At 37.7% G+C, this 19,977-nt stretch overlaps 1 protein-coding gene across 1 annotated transcript; it reads left to right on the top strand.

Moving 5' to 3' along the window:
- The first annotated feature begins 266 nt into the window (after positions 1-266).
- ATP6V1D (ATPase H+ transporting V1 subunit D) lies at positions 267-18,620 on the top strand. The gene is made up of 9 exons (XM_081291018.1): positions 267-538; positions 4,685-4,802; positions 8,022-8,101; positions 9,704-9,771; positions 10,088-10,132; positions 13,457-13,560; positions 14,141-14,207; positions 15,815-15,893; positions 17,792-18,620. Exons 1-9 carry the CDS (start codon positions 498-500, stop codon positions 17,931-17,933), a joined length of 744 nt encoding a protein of 247 aa, XP_081147144.1. The 5' UTR covers positions 267-497; the 3' UTR covers positions 17,934-18,620.
- The last annotated feature ends 1,357 nt before the right edge of the window (positions 18,621-19,977 follow it).

Raw genomic sequence — 19,977 nt, 5'->3', positions numbered from 1 at the left:
GATCTAAAAATTACGTTTTATAGCTATCTTTAGATTTTTACAAGTAACCTCCGAGGCGTGGCAAGCGGGCAAGATTCTGATTCGTTATCCTCGAAGAATGAATCCTCTCAAAGTTTTAATTAACCATGAGATGGCGCTGTGACTAGAGACGAAAGATGGAGGAAGAGAAGAGATGTTCTCTTTTTTCGCTCAGCACGTGCAGCGATTTGCTCAGCAGCCAGGGAGCTGGAAGGGGAGGGGCTGGGAGTCGAACCGGAATTCCGCGGTGCTCGCGCCTTCATATCCGGGCATCGTCTGTGTCCAGCCCACTCCCTGACGTCTCTGACAACTGGAAGCGGAAGTGAAAAATGGGTATCCCTGCTACCTCTTAGCAACGCGAGGGGTCATGTGACACAAACGTTGACTCCAGTAGAGGAAGGGACGGTAGCGGCCAGTACTGGAGCTCTTGCCCCCTCGATTGCCCGGCCGGGGATCCGAGCCGAACAGTCATCGTCAGAATGTCGGGCAAAGACCGGATCGAAATCTTTCCCTCGCGAATGTAAGTAAAAGAACGAGAGGAGTGGCGCTCTCAGGTTCAGGAACGCCTGCCTGGAGCTTGATCCCTCCGTACCCTGGACCACCAGTGAGGTTCCTAGTTTCCCGGCCTATCCTTTGCTCTCTTCCAGGGTCTTGTCTTGAAACCAGGATTCTCCTGGGTGAACCAGACAGACAGGAAAAGGCGCCGGTCCTGCTGGCTTCTGTGGAGGTCCGCAGTCTTTATTCGTTAGTCGAGTCATTCATTCCCCTTACGGTTGTTGAGCCACGCACTGGATTTATATAAGTCAGACGTCGCCATCTCTGCCTTCACAGAGATCACCGTTTAGCGGCACGACGGAAAACTCGAGGGGGTTTGTTAATGAGAAGGGACGTTTACCGCCACGGGAAGCATATAGAAAGTCCCTTAGTCAAAGTGGGGATTGATTCGAGTCGCCCTAGCTTGGACGTCGGATTCAATCTTGGATTCCCTTACTCATTTTCCAAGATCCTGAAGTGTCAGCGGCGGTGGGACGGTATCTCTGCGTTTCTGAGGCAGTCCTCTTGCTATCACCACTGCACCCTTTTAAAAGATCTCTGTTAAGACTGCTCATCACATTGTTAAGAGGATATTTGTTTACTATATATCGTTCTTTCCCATCAGCCTGGGGGCTTTATCTAGGATGAGAGAGCGTCTTGATTAAATCGTCCATAAAGAATCTACAGAGAATGTTCCTTGAACCAACCCATGTTTTGAAATCTGTTCAGTTCTGTACTGCCTTTTCTATTGCCCTGAAATCGTTGTCACATCGTTGGCCAGTTGTAATGAAAGTTTTAAAGTTTTCACAAATGTGCTTAACAACTTGTGAGAATAAATATTGTTCTTGTTTGTGCTCTCTTCTTTCTTTTTTTGTCATTGAGGAAGCAGAAAATAAGTTTTGATTCTGATACTTAGATCTCTGCATATCCTGTCCTATGGGGTGTTTTTCCTCATCTTGTAATTTTTCTTACAGTATATGAGGACCCTTAAACAGTTATTTTCAGACTCCAAACTTCTGTCTTTGCCAGTGTCACTATAGCTCTTAATGAAATGAAGGAGTTGTAAATTTGCTCTTTACTTTCACTCAACTGACCATTAGGTTGATGTACTAGGCAGGAAAAGAGCTAGTTGTGGAGAAAAGCCTATCCTGTGAAACTGATAAGGATAGTACTCCGTTGGGGTAACTCCGAAACTCCATCCAAATCTCTGCACTGAGAAACAACAGTGGCTTGGAGCAGCATAAGGCCATGCCCTAGGATGACCTCAGATCCCCATTAAAATATGGTCATGGGGTATAGCTCAGTGGCAGAGCACTTGGCTAGCATGCATGAAGCTCTGGGTTCCATCTCCAGCACTACAAAAATTTAAAAATAAAATGCTTGCCTGAAAAAGCTGAAAGCTGCTAGGAGAATTAAATATTTGTTCTATCCAACTCCTGATCAATATAGCCATGACTTCCGTTTCTTAAAGCATTTACTGAAAAGAGTTTTTCTGTAAACCTTTAAGAAGTGTCCCTCTGAAGGACCTGAGAGTACTTTTGAAATTTAATCATTGGGAAGGATGAGGTCTCTGTCTCCCAGTCTCTGTGGCAGGATAGAACCCTAACTTCCATAATTGCCAGCTAACAGACACACCAGGCCTAATTGTATTTACACTGACCAAAGCTTTGTTATTTTTCACTTCTCTCACTCAAGGCCCACTCCCTCATTCTCTTTTTTAACAAGCCCAGTTACTTCTACACAAATCAAAATGTAGCCCAGTGCTTTCCCTCATGTGACACAGTGGTTCCTGAATAAAATCTTTCCCCATTGTTTTAGCTAATGTCTTTTCTTTGACAGTAGTCAGAATGATAACATGTTTTTGTTTTTACTTTGGAATTTTTTTGAGTCTAGAGAAGCACAAATGGACTTTGGGCTTAGACAAGAAAAATGATAGGTTTGTGAAGGTGAAAACTGCTATTTGGGAGCACTCAACTTGTGAGTTGAGAGGAAAATCAGTTGCAGGAAGTAAATATTTTCCCCAAGGCTTGACAGCAGTTCTTTGTCATGTAGTCAGATGTCTTTGATTCAGCTGAAAACAAAGTCATTGTCCTAGCTGAAGGTCAACTTTTTTTTTTTTGGTAGGCCTGAGCAGTTCTGAAATATGTAAAAGAACAGGTTTTAAAAGTCCTAGGCTAGGGCTGGGGTTGTGGCTCAGTGGTAGAGTGCTTGCCTAGCACGTGTGAGGCACTGGATTCGATTCTCAGCACCGCATATAAATAAAAAATAAATAAATAAAGGTTCATTGACAACTAAAAAATATTTTTAAAAAAGTCCTCAGCTAGAAAATGCACTGGCGACTTCTGTTTCATCAACAGTCCACTCATGATATATCCTCTGAAATGTTGCTTTCACTCACTTATGCACCAGAGAAAACAAAACAAGTGTAGAGTGGAAGCAAAAGAGACATGAGAGATTTGGAGTCAACAGAAGTCAGGCAAATCCAGGTTCTTTTGCATATTAGCTCTAAGTGCTTGGGTGGGTCATTCATAGAGTCTTCTGAAATTAAAATTTGCCCCTTTCATTGAGATGCCATCATCTAGCAGGATACTAAAAATGATAATAAATTAGCAGAATATTAAATTATTATTAAAATTGTAGGCAGACACTGTGGTGTACATCTGTAATCCCAGCAGTTTGGACACTGAGATAGTAGGATTACAAGTTCAAATTGCCAGCCTCAGCAATTTACTGATGCCCTAGGCAACTTGGTGAGACCCTGTCTCAAAAAATGAAAAGGGCTGAGGATATATAGCTCTATGGTAAATTGTCCCTGGGTCGAATTCCCAATTAACCCCCCCCCCAAAAAAAAAAAATTATCAACCAGTTTACCTGTACACTCTAAACTTATTGGAATCTTCAGTAGTAGGATTTTACCAAAATTTGATCCAAGTCCTTTCAGCCCCAATTCTGGTATGTAGTGTCAACAATACTGTATATTAAATGTACACATTAGTGTGGATAGCTCCTGTTCAGGCTGGAAACTGAACCAGCTTCACTTGATTAGACCTCTTGAGGCCAATCAGGGCAAAGTCAGCCACTGCTAACTGCTTTGCAAGGCAAGAACTGTTATTTGCCGCTACTAGACATCTTTAATGTGGGGCAGAACTGAGAGAGTGCAGCTTAGTGGTAGAGCACCTTCCTAGCAGGTGCAAGACCCTAGTTCAATCCCTAGTACCATGAAGGGGTGTGGGGGTGTGGGATGGGGGTGGTTGATGGGTGAGGAGGTTGAGAGGGTATTAAGATGAGGCAGTGTGGCAGTGGTTGGGGTACAGTGTCCTAGGTTGAGCCTTTTTAAAAAATGGTACTGGGGATTGAACCCAAGGATGTTCTACCACTGAACTATATACTCCCAATCCCTTTTATTTAGTTTTTATTTTGAGATAGGTCTCCTTAAGCTGTTTCGGCTGGCCTTGAACTTGTGATCCTGCTGTCTCAGCCTTCCTAGTAGCTGGGATTACAGGCATGTGACACTGCACCCTGCTTGAGCCTTAATTTTCATTCTTTTGCTATTACAAATAAGGATGGAGTACTCATCCTTAATTTTAGATGTGTTTTTGTATACATGTGGGAATAAATCTCTAGGATAAGTTCCTCGAAGTGGAATTGTTGGTCTTGAGGTTAATTGCATTGCAAATTTTTCTTTGGGGTGCTGGGGGTTGAACCCAGGGCCACATGCATGCTTGGCAAGTGCTCTACTACTGAAGTAATCAGCACCCAAATTTTGATTTGTGTTAGTGGATAGAATATTTCAATCTCCATGGAAATTGAAACATTATTAAATATAACAAGTTAAGTAAGTATTTGAACTATGCTGTCATAAAATAAATTTCCTGATAGAGCATATTATGACTCAATAAATATTCCAGATATTGATTATAGAATTGTTTCTGTTGTAAGTAAATAAACTTTTATGGAACAATAAGGGTAGAAATTTCTAGTATTGAGAAACAAGTTAAACTTCTCAGCTACAAATTTTATATTTTCTCTCATTATATCAAAAGAATAAAGGATAATTTTAACACTATGTTATAGAGGTATTTTATGTCTTTGAAGCAAAAACAATGAATGTTTTTGTTTGTAATTTCTGTAGGGCACAGACCATCATGAAGGCTCGTTTAAAAGGAGCACAAACAGGCCGAAACCTCCTGAAGAAAAAATCTGATGCCCTAACTCTTCGATTCCGACAGATCCTGAAGAAGATAATAGAGGTAGAGTGAACTTTGCTTAAGCAGTATTTATTTTATAAATATCTAAGGAAAATCTAGCATGGACCTTGGCATTTTATTATTTCTTTTTTTCTTTTTTGGAATTGGAATTTGAACCCAGGGCCTTGTGCATGCTGAGCACAACTCTACCTCTGAGATATATCCTTAGCACTTAATTTTTAGTTATTTTAATTAAATTTTTTTCTTTCAAAAGTAAAAACACCATTATGACAAGTGTAATACTAGAGAAATGCTAGCATACATACATATAGATTTTAGTTTTGGGTAGTTCACTTAATGAAATCCAAACTCCTTAATATGCCTGCAAAGCCACAAAGCCTCACTTGATCTGATCTGCCCCCTGCCTGCCTCTCTGACCTCATTTGGAGCATTCTTTCTGTTGTCCTCCAGGGCCTATCAACTTTTTCTTCTCCCTAAAATGCTCTTTAGGAGTGGCTCACCTGGCCATTCCAGTCTCTTCAGAGAGGTCATTGTTGATTACACAATCTGATGTAACCACTATTTTTACTACTGTCACAACTTTGTATTTTATTTGTATTGTAATATGTACTACTACATAGCATTTTCTTCTTTGTTTTGCCCCACTAGACGATACAAGTTTCAGAGACTTTTCAGCACTGTATTTCTAATGCCTAGAATAGTGTTGGCATATAGTAAGTTTTAATCAGTACTTTTTGGGTGAATGATAAATGAATACAGAATTATATATTTTAAAAAGAAAAGGTTCTCAAATGGGAGTTCATAACCCACTTGAATCAAATGTATGGAAGATGATATGTTATGAGCTTTGTAATGTTTTGAACAACCAATAAAAAAATAAATAAATAAAAAGAAAAAAGAAAAAAAAAAAAAGAAAAGGTTCTCTTATATCTTTTCTTTCCCCACAATGATCCTTTCTTTGTTTTCCAGAGGTAGTTTTTCTTGACACTGGTTTATGGTTTTTCATCCCTATGTCACCTATTTGAAATGAAATATTTGGTAGCGTGTACAAAAATTATCACACATGCAGAGGTTATATACATATATAAAATCCCATAATATTTCCTGGTCTGCTCCCTTCTCTCCCCTGCCCCATGATGGCAGAACGTGGACAGCTTTCTACATCAATACATAAAAATCTGTCTCATTCTTCTTCTTCTTCTTCTTCTTCTTCTTCTTCTTTTTTTTAGTTGTTGATGGACTTTTATTTTATTCATCTATTTATATGTGGTGCTGAGAATTGAACCTACTGCCTCACACATGTGAGGCAAGTGTTTTACCACTGAGCCGTAACCCCAGCTCTCTCATTCTTTATAATAGCTTCATGGTATTTCATTGCATGGATAATGTAATTTAACCTTACCTCTGTTTTTTTTTTTTTTTTTAAGGTACTGGGGTCTGAACCCAGGGCATCTTAGGCAAGTGCTCTACCACTAAGCTACATTCCTAGCCCTTTTTAAAAAATGTCATTTTTGTGGTACAGGGAAGTAAACCCTGGTGTGCTTTACCACTGAACAATATACCCAGCCCTTTTTGCTTATTTTTTACGTACACATTTTATTTTGTAATCATTTTAGATTTATAGAAAAGTTTCAAGGACAGTGCAGAGAATTCCCATATATCCCTCACTCACTTTCAGTTTCCTTTAATGTCATTTTTCTGGATATGTTTGTCAAATCTAGGAAACCAACATCAGTATATTACTATTAACTAGGATTTCACCAGGTTTTCTTTAATGTCTTATTTTTGTCCCAGATCCAATCCAGGATGCCATGTCACATTTTCAGTTTTCTCAGTCTTGGTTTCCTTATTTTTTCCTGACCTCTTCAAATGAGGCTGTGAATCAGGCATTCACATACTGGGTCTGAGCATTCATTTGGCCACCTACATGTCTTTCTCTGCTCAGTGGAGCTCATTATAGTGAATAGGAATATATGTGGTGAACTGAGGTTTTCAACAGCAGATCTGAGTGGTCAGAATAAAAAAAGGCATAGTCCAAGCAGAGTGATTGATATCATCTACTGATTTCAGAGGTTTCAGTCCACTTTTGTCCAGCTCCATTGCTCTGGTCCAGAGGTGAGACAGAACATAATGGCAGAGGAATGCTGCTCAGCTTAGGACAGCCAGGAAATAAAGAACTTTTTAAAATTTTGCAACAGGGTCTCATTAAGTGACCCAGACTAACCTCAAACTCCTGGGCTCATGTGCTTCTTCTATCTCAGCCTCTTAGGTAACTGGGACTATAGGTGTGCACCACTATGGTTGACTTATAGTTTTTTTTTTTTTTAAACTCTATTTCTAAAATGTCTAGATCATTTTATTTATTTATTTCTGGTTGGGGGCAATGTAAGGGATTTATCTTTATCATTTGTAAATGGATGAACAGTTGTGAATGGTTGCTTCATTATATTAAATTCCCATTTATATCTAGGCATCTTTTTTTTTTTCTTTCTTTTCCTTTTTTTTTTTCAATACTGGGGATTGAACCCAGGGGTGTTCTACCACTGAACTACATCCCCCACCAGCCCTTTATATTTTTTTATTTTGAGATAGCATCTCATACATTGCCATGACTGGCCTCGAACTTTCAATCCTCCTGCCTCAGCCTCCTGTCTCTCAGATTATAGGTGTGTTTTGCCACTCCTGGCCTGGGCTTATTTTCCTATAAAAACACTTTGTTCTACTTCTTATCTGTTCCATACTAGATGTATTTCCTTATTGTAGCTGTAGGTTTTTACTACTTGGTCAGCCAACTCCCTGCCCATCTGACCCAATGTTTCTCCTCTTTCAAAAAAATTATTGGATATATAAATTTAAATTTATAAAATTAAGTTTTCCAGCTGTCCTTTAGAATCGGTGTGGCATTAGGATTTTTGACTCTTTTTAAATTCACTATAGTGAATTTAAAAGATTAATGAGAGCAAATCACATGTTTAGGACCAAGATAAGTTCCTCAGTAAATATTTACTTTTGTATTTACTAATGCATGTGTTCTAATGTTTGAATTATAAAACTCATAGTTTTACAATGGTGTTAGTGATCATAACCAAAACTGTTCAAAACTGGCAATTTTTATTTGTTTTGTCATTATCAAATCAACATTTGTTACTGATATTTCATACTTAGCATCAAATAGGATAGCTATTAAAGGAACTTAACTTTAATATAATTTTTCCTTATAAAAAACTTGATTGAATCTGCTGTGGGTTTATACTTTTCCAGACTAAAATGTTGATGGGTGAAGTGATGAGAGAAGCTGCCTTTTCACTAGCTGAGGCCAAGTTCACAGCAGGGGACTTCAGGTAAGATGACACAGCAGGCTGGTTTAAAACAAGTTAGTGCTTTCAGTTTGTGATTTCATTGTAAATCATTCTAAATTTTAAAATGTATAAGCATTAAAGACAAATAAATGACTTAGTAATAATAAGGAGAAACACTTAACCCCCTCACCACTGTTACCATCCACAAGTGCCTTACGTAGTTGCAGGCACAGGATACTTGATTTTTATAGTTCGTTTTAATTTAATGTGGTATCATAAACAATTTTTCCTTATTTTCACATGGCTATACAATCTTCCTCAAGATGTACCATGATTTACTAATTTTTTTTCTCCTGATGCAGGTTCTTTGGGTTGTTTGAATATTAGAGAAAATACATGGGTATATATTTTTTGTTTCTATTTAGGCTAAATTTTTGAGAATGGAATCCGATAGTTAAAAGGCAGGAGCTTAGCTGGATGTGGTGATGCACACCTGTAATCCCAATGGCTCGGGAGGCTGAGACAAGAGGATCTCAAATTTGATGCCAGCCTTAGCAATTTAGTGAGTCCCTGAGCAACTTAATGAGACCCTGTCTCAAAAAATAAAAAGGTCTGGGGATGTGACTCAGTGGTAAAGTGCCCCTGGGATCTCTCCCCAGTACTAAAATAATCAGTAGCTTTATGGCTTTTGTCATATCAGTATATTCTTCTTTATTTTTATTAACTTTATTTTATTTATTTATATTTATGTGGTGCTGAGGATCGAACCCAGTGCCTCAAACATGCTGGGCAAGAACTCTACCACTGAGCCACAACCCCAGCCCCAGTACATTATTTAGAAAAAGGATACACAGTAGTTTTCAAACAGTCTGTGTCAATTGAAAGTGTTGGTGATTCTTCAGATAACCTTGTGAGGTAGGTAAGCATTGTTATTTTCAGTTTAATACTTCCAGAAGTAAGATGGCTTGTGAGGGACAAGTGGAAGTTGTTTTTAGGATTTTTTCATTTAGTTTTCTTTTCCCAATGACATCATGTCTTAAGTAGGTGCTTTCCTTGGAGGTAGGCCTTACAGTCTGAAGGCCTTATGGCCAAGTGAGGTGGTAGACTAATGTTTGCCAGTGCTGGTAGGATAAACAGCTTGCATTGAAAGTTTTCAGCTCAGGGAGGAAATCAGTAGTATGTAAGTGTGCTTTAGAATGGATATGGGGAAAACACTTTATGTTGGAACCAGATAGGGAGTCAGGTAAAACCTGAAAGGAAGTTGGAGTAAAACATTTGAACCACAGCTTAACCAACTACACAGCAAACCTAAAAGAAAGAAAGTTTTTTCCAAATTACACTAGCAGAATGGGAACCCCTATCACAGATCCACGTACTGACTGAAAATTCAAAAAATCCATGTACTTTAGAATCATCCGTTGAATATTTCTTATGCCTAATGTTTTAAGTATTGTTCATTCTCTGTTCTCTGAGCCCTTCCTATGGCAGATTTTCCCCCTTTTCTGGCAGAAAGACAATTACCAAAACATACTTCATTGTGACATCTCATTCTTGGTCTCATTTAATGTGGAGACTAACTCATTGGGTCTGTGTAGGTTGATTTCTAAAAATAAAACTAAATAAAGGCTTTGTCTTTTTCTGTAGCACCACAGTTATCCAAAATGTAAATAAAGCCCAAGTGAAGATTCGAGCGAAGAAAGACAATGTAGCAGGTGACTTTTCAACTCTTTAGAATCCTTGGAGGAAAAAAGGTGACATTTAAAAATTAACATTTGTACAATAATACCTTGATATGCCATTTTTTCTTATACTTAGAACAACTTGACTGACTTTACATGTTAAAACCATTAATAGGTCCTTATCATTCAGAATTGAGAAGACAGGTTCTGAATTCATTAATTGAAACCAATTATAATTCCAGGCCTAATCTCTTGACTTTTGAGTATTTGGTGAAAAAGAAATATAGGAAACAGTAGTTAAGAAACAGTACTTCATGACCATGTTTATAAATGCTTCTGTATTTAACAGGTGTTACTTTACCAGTATTCGAACATTACCACGAAGGAACTGACAGTAAGTGTGACACTTTTTTTTTTATAATATGTGTGTCTGGGATCACCTTTTTCCTCTTTATTTTTTTTATTTTATTTTTTTTAAGAGGGGGGGAACTTTTTAATATTTATTTTTTAGTTTTCGGTGGACACAACATCTTTATTTTATTTATTTAATTTATTTATTTTATTATTTATTTATTTAAGCTGGGAATGGAACCACCATTTGACCCTGCTATTGCCCTTCTCAGACTATTCCCTGAAGACCTTAAAAGAGCATGCTACAGGGATACTGTCACATCTATGTTCATAGCAGCACAATTCACAATAGCTAGACTGTGGAACCAACCCAGATGCCCTTCAATAGATGAATGGATAAAAAAAAGTGGCATTTATACACCATGGAATATTATGCATCACTAAAAAATGACAAAATCATGGAATTTGCAGGGAAATGGATGGCACTAGAGCAGATTATGCTTAGTGAAGCTAGCCAATCCCTAAAAAAAAATACCAAATGTCTTCTTTGATATAATGAGAGCAACTATGAACAGAGTAGGGAGGAAGAGCAGGAAGAAAAGATTAACTTTAAACAGAGACATGAGATGGGAGAGAAAGGGAGAGAAAAGGGAAATTGCATGGAAATGAAGGGAGACCCTCATTGCTATACAAAATTACATATAAGAGGTTGTGAGGGGAATGGGAAAATAAACAAGGAGAGAAATGAATTACAGTAGATGGGGTAGAGAGAGAAGATATGAGGGAAGGGGAGGGGGGATAGTAGGGGATAGGAAAGGTAGCAGAATACATCAGTTACTAATAGGGCATTATGTAAAATTGTGGATGTGTAACCGACGTGATTCTGCAATCTGCATTTGGGGTAAAATTGGGAGTTCATAACCCACTTCAATCTAATGTATGAAATATGATATGTCAAGAGCTTTGTAATGTTGTGAACAACCAATAAAAAAAAAGGGGGGGGACTTTTTAATATTTATTTTTTAGTTTTCGGTGGACACAACATCTTTATTTTATTTTATGTGGTGCTGAGGATTGAACCCAGCGCCCTGCGCATGCCAGGCAAGTGTGTTACCACTTGAGCCACATCCCCAGCCCCTCCCCTTTATTTTTTAATTTATTTTTTCTTGGGTGCTGGGGATCAAACTGAGGGCCTTGTGCCTGTAGGCAAGCACTCTTACCACTGAGCTACATTCCCAGTCACCTCTTTCCTCTTTAAATGAACCTGGTCCTGGAAATGATACTAGTCAGACTGTTTTACAGTTCAGAAGTTCCAGTGTTAGAAGTTCTCTTATTAGCTAAGGTCACATTAGTTAATCAGATAATCAAAAAAGTACTTTGGTAGGAGTCAGAAAACATTGTGCATCTTAGAATATTTCATTTGCCAGGTGTAGTGGGGTGTGCCTATAATCAGCTACTTATGAAGCTGAGGCAGGAGGATCACAAGTTTGAGGCTAGTGTAGGTAACTTCGTGAGGCCCACAATCAATATAAAAAAGAATAAAAAGGACTGGGGATGTAGCTCAGTGTTAGAGGGCTTATAGGTTCAATTCCTAGTACTGAAAAATGTTTTATTTTAATGTAGATATATATAATTTTATAATCATTTGCTATTTAAAAAATATTAAGCCTTTTCTTTTGTTAAGAATACACTGATTAGACTTCTGTGTTGTCTTTCTGCAAAAACTATACCTATAATACATTGTTTATAATTCTTTGTAAAGTGGAATAAAATCTTAGATGCTATGATGTAATCTTTTTCTTTTTTAGTTGTAGTTGAGCACAATACCTTTATTTTATTTATTTACTTTTATGTGGTGCTGAGGATCAGACCCAGTGCCTCACATGGGCAAGGCAAGCACTCACCACTGAGCTACAATCCCGGACAACTATGATGTAATCTTAATGCTGAATCTTTTTTTTAAACCAGAATTGAACCCAAGGGTGCTTAACCCCACTGAGCCGTATCCCTAGTCCTTTTCACTTTTTTAATTTTGAGACAGGTTTCTCACTAAGTTGCTTAGGGTCTCACTAAATTGCTGACGCTGGCTTTGAATTTGTGATTTTTCTACCTCAGCCTCCCAAGCCACTGGATTTACAGGCATGCACCACTGTGCCCAGCTGAATCTTTTTTATAGCTCCTTATTTTGTTCTTGTCTCACTCATTCCATTTCTGATTTGGTAGCATTATTTTGTCTTCCAGGAGTAGAATTGCTTTTTCTCCATAGAAACAATATTCTTTCTTTTGGCACTCGTGCCTTATTGGTTTGTGTTATATATTCAATTATGAAATATGCAATATTAAGTATGGCTTATATACAGAAATAGAGAGCATTTCTGAGAGTCCCCTCTTAACGGAGAGCCACTGTTGTTAGAACAAAGAGACCAGGCTGCATGCAAACTTTGAAAAACAGCCAAAAGCCTTTATTCAGGAATGGGGTCATGGTTCTGATGGACCCACTCTCCTGTGGAAAATGAGCCACTGAACAAAAGAGGGGACTGGGTTTATATAGGTTATGGGTGATTTAGTGAGTATGTCAGTTTGGGCACTCAGGAATTTGGTCTTTTGCTTGGGGGTCAGTAGCCAGCACCTGGCAGGATTTATCTTGGAAGAGATTAGTGTTTCCTGGAGACTATCATTCTAGGTTTAATTGAAGCACTTTTTTCCTCGCCTGTGGCCAGCATCTGAAAAGGATTTATCTTGAAAGAGATGAAAGCCATCAATGTATGGCTTTCTTTTTCATTCCCCTTTCCCAGGCTTCACTATTTTGGGATTTTTCGTTTTCCATATCTAATACTGTCCTGTGGGCATCAGGCAGTGTAGTTTCAAAGGAAGCTAGTCAAGTGAAGGGTGGTCAAAAGCTTCTCTTCTAGGGCTGGGGTGTGGCTTAGTAGTGGAGGTCTGCCTAGCACACGCAAGGCTCTGCCAGCCCCAGCCCCAGTACTGGGGAAAAAAAAAGTTGGGGCTGGGGCTGGGGCTCAGCAATAAAGTGCTTACCTAGCATGTGCAGGACCCTGGGTTCGATTCTTAGCACCACATAAAAATAAATAAAATGAAGGCATTGTGTCCAACTACAACTAAAAAACATTAAAAATTAAAAAAAAAGTTTTCATCTCTAGCTGTAATAGACTAGAATCCTTCAGGGAAACTGTTTAGCAGATGCTTCTACAGTGTCTGGGAAGTGAGATAGGCACTTTATGTTTGCATTTAATAGGAAATAAGAGCATTTGTTTTTCCATGTTTGGTGTTTTTCTGAACTATCTTTTAGGAATTTTATGGGAGATTATTTACTCTCTATTTGCAAATGTTGTCTGACTGGTTTTTTCAGGTTATGAACTAACTGGTTTAGCCAGAGGTGGGGAACAGTTGGCTAAATTAAAGAGGAATTATGCCAAAGCAGTGGAACTACTGGTGGAACTAGCTTCGCTACAGGTAAGTAGCAGCAAAGCTGGAGAACTCCTGTCTGATTTCTCATATGCTCGTGGAGACAATTCAGAGATTGTGCAGGAGCACCCTGCCCTTTGTACTTTATGCTTTGCCTATGATCCTGTGTAAAAAAACCCTAATGTTTTGATTTCTACAATGGTGGCTTCTGCACAATTGTTCCTACTTTTCCTTATTTACCAAATGTATGTGTAGTGTTTCATTTTCACTCTATTGGTAAAAACAGTCAATATTAGTTTCAAATGCAAATATAACATGATTTGTGCATGAAGCCATTTTTTTCTTTTTGTGGCCACTTAATGTATATCTAGGTTATTAATGAGTCTGTGCTTTTGTAATTTTTGTCTTTATATTGGTGAGTCTGAAGTAAACACATTATAATAACATGGAAATAGTGTTAGCTCTATGGAAATCTCTCACAAATTTTATTTTTTAAAGCATGTTGAAAAGAAGTTGTCTTTTAGGTTCCTAAATGTTTTCTATAGTTACAGTCTGAGTGGAGCCAAGTGAACAGGGTATTATTAGGAAGACTTTGTGCTTACAATACTAATTTGTTCTCTTATTTTAGACTTCCTTTGTTACTCTGGATGAAGCTATTAAGATAACTAACAGGCGTGTGAATGCCATTGAACATGGTGAGTCAAAGCTGCTGAGAGTTGCTTTGTTCATTCACTTCTCCCTCCCATCTTGTTAGGCAACTACTAGGACTTAGGCTCAGTACTGAAAATTGAAAGGTGAATAAGACACTGTGCTGCTCTTAGTGTGAAAAACGAAGTGTCAGTAGTACCAAAACTTGTAGTGAAGTGAGAGATTCATGTATATGATCTGGGGGAGTTAAAAATTGTAGAATGCTTACTAATATTTGGTCAGGCATGCAGGTGGTAAAAGGCAAAAGCTGTTTCTCAAGAACCTTGATGTTTTCTTTAGTTCTTTCTAATGGTTGAACAGTGTATGTTAAATATGTAATTTTAAATCCATCTCTTTAGACTATCCTAAAAGTAAATTTTTCATTTGATACATTTGTTTTCTGTTTCTTTATTTCATTATTTCAAAAACTTGACTGCATAGTATTAACAGTGCTTTTTGTTCAAAAAACTGTTTCCATTAAAGTTTTAAGGCAAGAAAGGAGCAAAATTTGAAGCAAAAATTTTCCTTTGGTACTCTGTTAATGTTTTAAAGGAACATTTTTTAAAAATCCAGAAACTTTTTTTGGTGGTGCTGGGGATCCAACCAGGGCCAGGCATGTGCTAGGCAAGTGCTCTGTCACTGAGCTCCATCCCCACCCTTCATTGCTTGCTACGCCAGGGCACATGGAACTGCAAGCAAAACAAAATGGATATGGTTAATAGTTCCCACCTTCAAGGCAATTCATGTTCTAGAAGTTGAAGAGGCAAATTCTGTGTAAAGTAGAGCTAATAACTCACATAAAATTAACTTATTAGTATTCTCACAGCTTGTTTTTTTGTTTTGTGATAATAGGGATTGAACCCAGGGGAACTCTACCACTGAGCCACATCCCCAGTCCTTTTTATTTTCTATTTTGCTGTCCTTGAACTTGTGATCCTCCTGCTTCAGCCTCTCCAATTGCTGGGATTATAGGCATGTGCTACAATGCCCTACTCCTCTACTCAGTCTTTTTCTTTCTTTTGTACCCAGGGTTGAACCCATGGGTGCTTAACTGCTGAGCCACATCCCCACCTTTTTTCTCTTTTGGTACTGGGGATTAGACCCAGTGGTGCTCTACCAATGAGCTATAACTCTAACCCTTTTTATTTATTTGTATTTGGGACTAAGTCTTGCCGATTTGCTTAGGGCCTCACTAAACTGCTGAGGTTGGCCTCACACTTCTAGTCCTCTTGCCGCAGCCTCCCATGTTGCTGGGACTATAGATGTGCCAATATGCTTGGACTTTGCTTGATTTTTTTTTTTTTTTTTTTTTTTTTTTGTGGTGCTGGGGATTGAACCCAGGGCCTTGTGCATGCAAGGCAAGCACTTTACCAACTGAGATATGCCCCCAGCCCTCTGCTTGATATTTTTAATCATAGATTGAAATTATATTTTAAAATAACACTTGTAGTTCAATGTTCCCTATTCATGTATATTCAGTATATTCATTGTTGGATCTATTGTGGTGCAATGTGTTATCTGTATAAAAAAATAGAAGGGCACATACCAAAATATTCACAGTAGTTACTTTGGGGAGTTTGAATTATATTTCATTTTGTGTTTTTTTAAACTCTAGTCATCATTCCCCGGATTGAACGCACCCTTGCTTATATCATCACAGAGCTGGACGAAAGAGAGCGAGAAGAGTTCTATAGGTTTGTTGAAACTGGGCAGTTACTGATCATTTTTTGTTTTCCGTAATCCAAAGGCTCAATTTGTTGAATGATAAGTTGGCTTACATTCTTTAGAATTAGCATAGCTTGTACTTTGTTGTGATAAATATGAAGCAAAAATTAATACAACAGTACTTTTATGTGCAGTCTTGCTTTTCATGATTTTAGTTATCTGTTGTCAATTGCAGTCTGAAAATATTAAATGGAAATTTCCAGAAATAATCTAGAAGTTCTCATTTGCATGTTGTTCTAAATAGCATGTAAAATCTCATTCTGTCCCAGTGTTAGGAGGTGAATCATACTTTTGTCCAGCATATCTACACTGTATACCCTACCCAGCTGTCACTTAGTAGCCATCTCAGTTCTTAGATCAACCATTGATTGTCTTACTAGTGTAATGCTTGTGTTCATATAACTCTTACTTCATTTTATAATGGCCCCAAAACACAAAGGTATTGATGCTGGTAATTCATATATGCCAAAGAGAAGCCAGAGCATTATATAAGGGAAAAAGTCAAAATTCTTAGTAAGAAAAAAGATCAGTTATTGTATCTAATTTATAAATCAAACTATAATAGGTATGTATGTATAGTATTTTCAATCCATAGTTTGTTTAATCTGTAGATATGAAATTTGCAGACACAAAGGACCAACTACATAAGAAAAAATACATTATACAAAGGACTCAGTGCTATCCAGTTTCAGACGTCCACTGCAGACCTTGGAATAAATACCCTGCACGTAGAAGGGGACTACTGTACTGCCAAAGGCTGTGGAGACAGATCAGTGTCAGGTTTTGCATATATCTTAAATGTGGCATCTCCAGAAATTTAGGCCTTTGAGAGAAACTGTTAAGACCTGATTATTCTTTAAAATGAAACAATTTAGATTGGGTGTCTCCTACATAAAAACTGAGAAAGAAACTAGAATCATTTAATCAGCAAATATGTACTGCATGTTGAGTGTGTGTGGAGATGGCATAAAGTATTTGGGGCATTTCCAGATAGAATTAGCTCAGCTTTGGAAATATTCATGTTCAGGAATTGGTCATGAAGATTTAGAGTTAGTAGGGATAAATATTAAATTGGTGGTGTATGGGGTCAGCATTCCTGGTTCAGAAGAAGCAATAATAACTATCATGTATGAAGATAAGGTTTGTGAATGGCCCTCCCTTCTTCCTTACTCTCAGATAATGCTCTTGTCCCTTCAGCCAACAGAGGAACCATCTTGCTTTCTTTTCAGCACCAAGCAGATCTGCTGGAGGGCCCATCCATCCTCTGTACCCCAGTTCCAAGGAAAGGTCCATTGTCCTCCTTAAATGATAAATCCTTCTCTCCTGGTATACTAGGTCCTAGCCAATTTTACCACAATGTGATCTCATTATCAGCTTGTCTCTATCTTCAGTCTTTCCACATTTACAGTTACCTACTAAACACATCTACCTAATGGTCCTATGGCCCTCAATTTTAAGAGATTCAAAGCCAAACATAGGTAGATGAAAGAAGCAGCGTTTAGGGAAGACATGTTGTCTTAAGTGCTTGAACAGCATCTTTGTATGCTGTATACTCGCCTTCAGTGATGTTCAGCATTGATCCAAAATTTTAATACATATCTGAATGCTCAAAATTTGTCCCATTAGGGAATGGATTTCAAAATTTATTTAACCTGGATAGGAGCTTGTGAAATCAGCGTATATCTTAAATTAGCATATTATACCCCACATCTTTCTTTAATGGGTTATAAATTACTGATATTGAAATTAATGGTTATCACATTTTGTCCTAGTTAGGTTTATTATCATCCTTGTTACAAAACTAAAAGAAATCAAATCTACTTAATAGTGAAGATGTGTTTAGAAAATCTCCCCTTTTATCTTACAGGTTAAAGAAAATACAGGAGAAGAAAAAGATTCTTAAGGAAAAATGTGAGAAGGACTTGGAACAACGGAGAGCAGCTGGAGAGGTGATGGAACCTGCTAACCTTCTGGCTGAGGAGAAGGACGAGGATCTTCTGTTTGAATAATCTTGCCTGCTCTGTTCTTTCAGAAACCCCCAACACTGGTTCCAGCTTAATTCAGTGTAGGTTTGATACATGTGGCTATTTTTTGGCCTAAGAATTTCACTGGTCATAAAATTTACCTGGGTGTCCACTTATGGGGTTACTTTTGCAGACTCATAATTCAGTTATTTATCACAGGTGAATGGGATTTGTAAAACCTGCCCAGTAACTTACAGGATTTACCCGCTGAAATGTCATGCTATTTCATTTACACTGTGTTACACATGATCTATTTACCAAGCATTTTAGGACATACCCTTTAGGGAACATTAGTGGTCTTAGGCCAACTACAGTGGATCTGCCTTTGTTCCTACCTACAAGCCTCGGCGCTGTTTCTGACGTTAGTGCAGTCTTGTTTCACCTTGGTACTTCTCTCCTCGAGCTTTATGAAAATCTTCATTTCCTTGCATGACAGATCTCTTCTCGTCTGTCATGGAACAGTTCTGCCAATTTAAATGTGTGTTATGAACAGAGTAAAATGATTTAAAAAGTAAGTTGTTTCCTTTTTATTATTAATTTACTGCTAAGAATAGTAGCCACATTCTTATGCTCAGATTAGTGACTGTATTGCCATCCACAAAGCTTTTCTTGCTGAAGTGTTTAGTAAGTGGTAAGTAAGTTGCTTATTTATTTTTTTTAACTCCCTCTAATTATCAATGTTTTACTAAAAAGCTTTTTTTGAGGCATTTTTGCATTATGGGGTTACTAATAAATGATTGCCAGTGAGTTAGGAACTTCATAATTCTTTCCTAAACATAAATTTTCATTTTGAAATAAATAATGTAACTTTTTATTATTTTATAAGCAATAATAACTATCATGTATGAAGATAAGGTTTGTGAATGGCCATCACAGGTGATGACTGAGGTTTTTGGTACTATTTGATTTGGCATATTTACCCATGATTCCTCAGCCTTTTAGTCAGTTCCAGGCATTTTGGGCATGACATCCATGGAATAACTCTTAGTTTTAAAATTGTAGCACTAGCCTTAATATGTTTTAATGAATCGATTTCACAGTTTAGGCTATTTTTAAGTACTAAATGATTTTACAGACATTTAATGTTTGCTATAAAATAATAGATTAGTTATTATGTGTCATCACAATAATCATAAAAGGTATACTTTAATCCCCATTTCATGGAGGAAAAATTTGAGGACAGGGAACTTCAGTAATGGCCTTAGGTTAAAAACCTAAAAAGTGGTGACATGGGGTCTCACCAGGTTGCCCAGGCTGGCCTTAAATTCACCATTCTCCTAGCTCAGCCTCTTGAGCAGCTGGAATTATAGGTGTGTGTTTCAGAGTTTTTATACCTCAACTTTTATCCTTTGTGCCTCCCATGTGTTTAAAACTTAAGGTATTTAAAGGTAAAATTAGGACTTATCCAGGAGATGATCGGTAGAAAGCTTGGCTCACAGAATAAAATCTGAGTATAAATTCTTTGGTGATTAGAAAACCAATTACTGAATTCACAAATATTTTAAAAATAGGCAACACTGGCTGTTTAACTTCTAATTCCCCAATATCTTGATGAGGTAAATTCTCCTACACCCACTCTGCAGATGAGGAAATTGAGGTTTAGATGGGCCAAACAGCATAACTGCAGTGTAAGTCAAGTGGTATCTTGATTTCAGAAGCTTGGTGCTTAAACAAGCTTCTGAAACAAGAGGCAAAAGAAGATGGGGGTATAGAACCAGAATTACTTGGTGAATTTTCATTTAGATAAATTCAGTATTTCTTAAAAGCTCTGGAGTTTATTGGCCTTGATTAAACTGCCTTTACAACTGCAAATGATCCTATGGTTTAGCATTTATTAAAAAGAAATCAAGAGAAAATAGTGGACAGTTTGTTGTATGGAACTGGAGTGATCTGATCCATAGGAGAAGGGGATAGATCAGGAATAGGAATTGAAAAATAGAATGGGGTAGCAGGTGTTTATGTGGATTAAACTTTTTGCTGGTATATGATTTATGTCCTTTGGGAGATACCGAATGGTCTGGTAGAAAAA

This window comes from Spermophilus citellus, assembly GCF_964194105.1.
Source record: "Spermophilus citellus genome assembly, chromosome: 4".
NCBI lineage: Eukaryota > Metazoa > Chordata > Mammalia > Rodentia > Sciuridae > Spermophilus > Spermophilus citellus.
Note: the sequence above shows the minus strand (reverse complement) of the source record. Positions and strands in the feature narration are given on the sequence as shown.

What these genes read in the sequence shown, in the direction of transcription:
- ATP6V1D (XM_081291018.1), top strand. Translation starts at nt 498, where the DNA reads ATGTCGGGCAAAGACCGGATCGAAATCTTTCCCTCGCGAAT. An exon ending in GAAATCTTTCCCTCGCGAAT is followed by an intron (nt 539 to 4,684) that starts GTAAGTAAAAGA and finishes TAATTTCTGTAG; the next exon opens with GGCACAGACCATCATGAAGG. An exon ending in GAGCGAGAAGAGTTCTATAG is followed by an intron (nt 15,894 to 17,791) that starts GTTTGTTGAAAC and finishes TTTATCTTACAG; the next exon opens with GTTAAAGAAAATACAGGAGA.